We start from the raw sequence: 6,434 nt of genomic DNA on the forward strand, positions 1-6,434 counted from the left end.
AAAAGTTAAGGGGCTAAAACTGCTATTAAGCCTTTTTTCTTCTTATTTTGAAGTTTTTTTCTTCTTGATCATACTTTTCATTAATGATGTGGTTGAATTGATATGATCACACCAGCAAAACAAAAAATATATCATAAGCATTGCTCCATTATTTATGACCGGACAATGAGATGAATGATCTTATTCGATGATGCACAAATAACCAATTTTTAGGTATTGGTATGAATTGATGAATCAAGCAATTATGCGTAGAGAGTGACGCTGCTAAAGCATAATTTTATTTTGAGAGAATGTTGGTTAGTGTTTTGTTGTATCAAAGTATTATTGTAAGTCTATGTGAGCTTAACTCACTTAGTAAGGACAATGCATAATATATGTAAGATTTGAATTTGAACCCTAAACACTGTAGAAAAAAAAGTATTATTGTAAATTTACGTTGTGTTGATAATTTTCCGTACAATGTATCACTAACCATATAAACATAAACGTTGCTTACTTAATATGCATTATGATTAATTAACGTCATGTGTTTTTATAGTATAACTTAAATTTTAAATTTTCGTGATGTCATAAGAGAGCATTACGACTTAAGCCACAAACACAAATATTTTGAATTTAAACACACTTCTAAATCCTAACTGTGTCACTCTCATATATATTACAAGGTCATTCAGCCCTACTATCAAAGCAAATTAATCCTTCCCTTCCCTAGCTAGTACCATAGAAATGTTTCCCTTGTTGTGTTACTCTCTCCTTTTTCTTATTTTCCTTCTTACTTGCAAACTTATTTTCCAAACCAGAAGAAAATTCAGAAACCTTCCCCCAGGTCCACCATTTCTTCCCATAATTGGCAACCTTCACCTCCTTCAACCTCCACTGCACCTCACCTTTCAACGTATATCACAAAAATACGGCAACATCTTTTCCCTCCGATTCGGTTCGCGCCTTGTAATCGTGAGTTCATCACAATCTGCATTTCAAGAATGCTTTACCAAAAACGATGTTGTATTAGCCAATCGACCGTATAATATTGCTGGCAAGTACATCTTCTACAACTGTACCACCATAGGATCATGCTCCTATGGTGATCACTGGATCAACCTCCGTCGAATAAGTACTCAAGATCTTCTTTCGATACAACGAGTACACTCCTTTTCGGGGATTCGAAGAGATGAGACCAATAGGGTGATTCATCAATTGGTCAAGGAATGCTCGTGCTTGAAATTTGAACAAGTGGAGCTAAGTTTTATGCTTCATAACATGATGTACAACAACTTGATGAGGATGATATCTGGAAAGAGATACTATGGGGAAGAGATTGACGCGAAGGATGCGAAAGAAGCGAAGGAATTTAGGGAGACGGTTGAGGAGATGGTGAAATTAACAGGGGTTTCAAACAAGGCAGATTACTTGCCCTTTTTAAGGTGGTTTGATTTTCAGAATTTAGAGAAGAGGTTACAAAATATAAGCAATAGATTTGATGCTATCTTGAATGCACTCATTTATGAGAACCGTAGTAAGATGAAGCCAGAGAATACCTTGATAGATCATCTCTTAAAACTTCAAGAATCACAGCCTGAGTATTATACCGATCAGATAATCAAAGGACTTATTTTGGTATGGATTTTAATTATTACTATTATTATTATCAAATGAAGATCATACTTGCAATGATAAAATATATGCTTGAAATTTTATACTATCATATTTATATTCAGTATTATATTTGTTATTCTAGTTACTCTAATTTTAATTCAAAAATGAATTATGATTTTTTTAACACAAAATAATCTTTTTATAAAGTATGAGAAAATACAAATAGTACTTGATCCATTAAACGGAGAAAAATACAAGGGTATTCAACCGACCGAAAAATGATGACTATCACCTAAAAAATAAGACAAAGAAAAGGATAATGTTTCATGAACACCCTTTTCTTCATACACATTATGTACCACTCCTATGTGAGAGTGCGTGAATGTGAGTTTTTTTTTTTTTTTTTTTTTGTGTGGGGACCAAATAAACACATGTTACATTTGTGTGTGGGTGTACAAGTGGTACATGCCACCTAAGGTGGTCTATGTATCACTACTCAGATTTAAATTTCAATTTGAACATTCATGTTGTATGTTTTTAAATTAAATTTTATTAAAAAAATAATGTAAAATCTTTCTTCCTAAGATATATTTGTAGAGACAATTGTCTGACTAAAAATAGTAGTTAAATTTGAAGTTACATTTATCAAATTTATTGCTTATAAAAGTAAAAAGAAATCACTTCATATTGATAATTTGCATCTTTTAGGCTATGCTCTTTGCAGGATCAAACTCAACAGCTGTAACTTTAGAATGGGCAATGTCTAATTTATTAAACCATCCAGAAGTGTTGAAAAAAGCAAAAGAGGAAATGGACACTTATATAGGACAAGACCATTTGTTAAATGAGGTTGACCTTCCAAAACTTCCTTACCTTAAGAAGGTCGTCCTAGAGACACTTAGGATGTACCCTCCAGCTCCATTGCTATTTCCACACTTGTCTTCAGATGACATTGTTATGGAAGGATTCAATGTTCCACGTGACACTATTGTGCTTACTAATGGTTGGTCAATGCAAAGGGACCCTTTGGTGTGGAATGAACCCACACATTTTATACCTGAGAGGTTTGATAAAGAAGGAGAGGAGAAGAAGTTGGTTGTTTTTGGGTTTGGAAGAAGGTCTTGTCCAGGAAAGGCCATGGCTTTGCATAACGTTTCCTTTATTTTGGGATTATTGATTCAATGCTTTGATTGGAAACGAGTGAGTGAAGCAAAGATTGATATGAGTGATCAAAATTTGTTCACCTCAACAAAGTTGGTTCCATTGAAGGCCATGTGCAAAGTCCGTCCAATCATCAATAAGATTAATTTGAATAATTGATGATAAATTTACCAAAAAATAAAATAAAATTGGACCCATTTGGAGTTGGCCTAGTGGTTGACTTGAGATCTTGAAGTTTGCTCCTCTCAAGGTTTTAGGTTCGATTTTCTCTGGTGTCAATTTCAGTGGGCTAAGTCCATACGGAGCTATGCTCTAGCTTTAAACGGACCCCCCAAGTAGGCAGTGGGATTGGTCCCCTCAGATTAGTCAGTTTTTGGATCGGAGACCGAGTTTTTTTTTTTAAAAAAAAAAAAGCAAAATTGTATGTTTTGATACATCATATCAAATGTTTCAAAAATAAATATGTGATATCAAGTGTAATATTAATTATCAAATTTTAGTATTGTTCTTGGTTAAATCCACGTGTATGTTTTGAAAGTACTTAAAATTGGTAGGATGGTGATGTTTTCTTGTTGGTGATGTGAATATGTGCTTTTATCACATGGTGTTTTGTTTGGCAAATTTTACGTACACCCAACATATTTGAGTGTACTGATACATCAACCCTTTAATTTTATAGGTAAATAAGTTATTTTTTATCATTTATAATTATAATGATTAAATATTTTTCATCAAAAATACAAACGAAATAATTTTTTTTAATTTATATCGCTCATAATAAATAACTTTGATTTATACGATAGTATGTAAAAAAATTACTATAATTCTTATAAACAATTAATGATGCGTTTTTCTTTTGAAATTATATTTTCTAAAATATAAATGCTGACAAATAATTATTTATTTCATAAAATTGATCGTTAGTTTATAAATTTATAAAGCAAGAGTACCAGTACACCTCAATTTACAAGTGTACTGTAATAGTTCCCGTTTTGTTTTGGTGTTTCTTGTTTTGTGTTGTAGGGTAGGGGGATCGTTATGTGATGCCACATGATTGAAACTTATTTCTACTTGTCTTGTGTTTCATTATGTTAGTATTTTGACAAGTCATTGTGTATCCTATCAATGGTATTCTGATTTAGGAGCAGTTTTGTATATTTTGTGCTAGTTTGATCTTCTTCCATAAAATTAGTTTGCTCATAAACAAAATTAAACTAGTTGCACACCGGGGTTATATTGCATGATGCTAATACAATAAGGACGTGGATTTCCAACAAAACACCAAACATTTGCAATCTCATTTCGAGCTTTCCAAATTGACCATATGGAAAATTCAGGCAAAATCTTCTGTTGAAAGACAACGATGTTCTTCGAAATATAGGGCTGGAAAATGTCTTGAAGCATGATAATATCCTAAAGATCTTTGGAATGAATGAGTAATAGGGCTCAATGGGTCTTGGCAACATAACAACCAAGGGAATATAATACTATGTTGGTAAGGTACATCTTTGTATCTTGAAAGAGAACAAAGTATACTTGAGAGTTACCTCATCCTTAGGCAACGATTTTCCATAATATTTGAAAAGATTGAGATTTGAAATTGTTCATTGTTGCGATGAACTCCAATTATTCCAAGACAATCTTTTATAAATTGCATACTTTCAGAACCAAATTAAATATCAAACTCTCAAATATACAAAATCAATCTAGCTAAACACTTAGCAGAAAAACAAACTTGATAATCTCAAGTCCTTGTAGATCGATATTTTTATTACGACGATAAGCTCGTGTACTTACGAGCATATCATTGCTGCATCCAATGTCATCCATGTTATGTAGAACAATCCATTGTAAAATGTGTGCACAATTAGCCATTTCTCCAGCGCATGGTTTGGGCACAATTGAAGGATCTCTTTAAAGATCTCATAAGCTTCATACATATTTTTATGAAAAGATTGTGATTGATCCCACATAGGCAATTTTAGATGGCGATTGAGATGTAGTTGACTAAGACACTCCCATCACCCAATTTATTACTTAGAAAATTTTGAAAATCTTCATGCGTAATCCAGGCCGCCTCAAATCTGGAAGGAAGATCTCTACTAGACACTAGTTCCTCCTCAGTATGAACAATAATAGGGTGGTGATCATACTGCACACCCGAAAAGACTTTAGCTATCCCATCATGAAATCTCAATCTCCAACTGACATTGCAGAGAATGTGATCCAATCTCTTAAAGACTCTATCTCTTCCACTCCACTTAGGTCCCCTCCAAGTAAACTTAGTCCTGCTGTAGTAACTTCCATCAACCTACGGTGATTGATTCGATTGTTAAAATTCTGACATTTTCTAATGTCCACCTGCACTCCTCCTTTTTCTCATTTGGATTTGCAATCTTATTGAAATCACCCATCATAACCCATGGTTCTTCAATAGTAGCCGCCATATGGTGAAGCTTTTGCCATGTTTCGTTCCTCTCGTGCTCCCGAGGACTCGCATAAACCACCGTAAGCAATCAAGGGTCCATACTCTGCTCGCTAACCTGCACATGGAGAAAGTGAAAGTCAGTTTTAATTAAATGAACAATAATGTCTATTCTGTTCCACATCAGCAAAATGCCCTCAAAGAATCCTCTTGGTGCAGAAACTAAATATTCCCTCCGTCCCTACATCTAAGCACTCTTTTATTAGAGGCAAATGGTGCTTACATATAGAGACGGAGGGAGGGAGTAAAATTTAAAGCCAAGCTTTTTTATGGTGTTGATTGCAATGTTGCCGCTACACCGTGTTTCCTGCAAGGCCACCACATGCACTTTATTATTCCTGAAAAAATTAGTAAGTGCTTGTCGGAAATTTTTTCCTTGAGCACCCCTACAATTCCAAGTTATCATAATCATTAAAAAAAAAGGATAACACACAAAAGAAGATAAAAAAAAAAAAAAAACCATTAATTCATGCCCATTTGAATATCATGGGTCATCAAACCCATAATATCTTTTTCTTCAGTGCCATGCTCTTCACGACCTCTCTATCCACATTTTTGTTGATTTCTTCAATTTGCATGTGATCTTTCCCCATTAAATTAGGATCGGGAGGCTTATTGTGCTTAGTTGGATTCCCATCCTTCTTTATATGTCCTTCATACTGTTGGGTAGGCATGGTAGCTGCTAGTTGTTGCTCTCTTCCCTTGCTGGGCACCACATTGGACTGCACCTGCCTCTTGATGAATATGGCTCCGACCCCTTGCTTAAAAACTTTAGGCTGGACACCTTCTTTAATAACATTGTTTCCTCTTAACACTTCATATAATGCTACTTATCCTCTATATTAAGATATATTACTCTCATGTAACTAAACAAAAAAATATAGTACTCGCCCCCTATGAAATAATACAAGTAATCAATGCAACCCACCTCAATTCTTAAACTTAAACAGTATAAAAGGACTCTCTTCACAAGCTACCGCCGTCCAATAATTCAATCAATCTTCTTAAGATGTAGAGGCAGTTATTGGTGGTGCGACAAGCGGATTAAGCCATCGCACCACCTACCTCCAGATCTGCTCTGTTTCTATGGCCATTCAACACCGATGGCTTGAGTTTGTCTTTTTGGTATGCGGTGGTTGATACCAGATCCGTTTTCTTTCTTGACGGTGGATGTAGGTTTTGTTTGCTTGCG

General features: G+C 34.6%; 1 protein-coding gene across 1 annotated transcript; it reads left to right on the forward strand.

Moving 5' to 3' along the window:
• The first annotated feature begins 608 nt into the window (after positions 1–608).
• On the forward strand, positions 609–3,278 carry LOC25488207 (isoflavone 2'-hydroxylase). The gene is made up of 2 exons (XM_013607877.3): positions 609–1,617; positions 2,305–3,278. The coding sequence occupies exons 1-2, from the start codon at positions 727–729 to the stop codon at positions 2,914–2,916; spliced, it is 1,503 nt and encodes a 500-aa protein (XP_013463331.1). The 5' UTR covers positions 609–726; the 3' UTR covers positions 2,917–3,278.
• Positions 3,279–6,434: the final 3,156 nt, after the last annotated feature.

The sequence above is a fragment of the Medicago truncatula genome, chromosome 2 (assembly GCF_003473485.1).
Source record: "Medicago truncatula cultivar Jemalong A17 chromosome 2, MtrunA17r5.0-ANR, whole genome shotgun sequence".
Classification (NCBI taxonomy): Eukaryota; Viridiplantae; Streptophyta; class Magnoliopsida; order Fabales; family Fabaceae; genus Medicago; species Medicago truncatula.

Excerpts from the sequence above, each read along its gene's own strand:
- LOC25488207 (XM_013607877.3), top strand. The coding sequence starts at position 727 with ATGTTTCCCTTGTTGTGTTACTCTCTCCTTTTTCTTATTTTCCTTCTT. Across the intron at positions 1,618-2,304 it reads TAATCAAAGGACTTATTTTG|GCTATGCTCTTTGCAGGATC; the intron begins GTATGGATTTTA and ends TGCATCTTTTAG.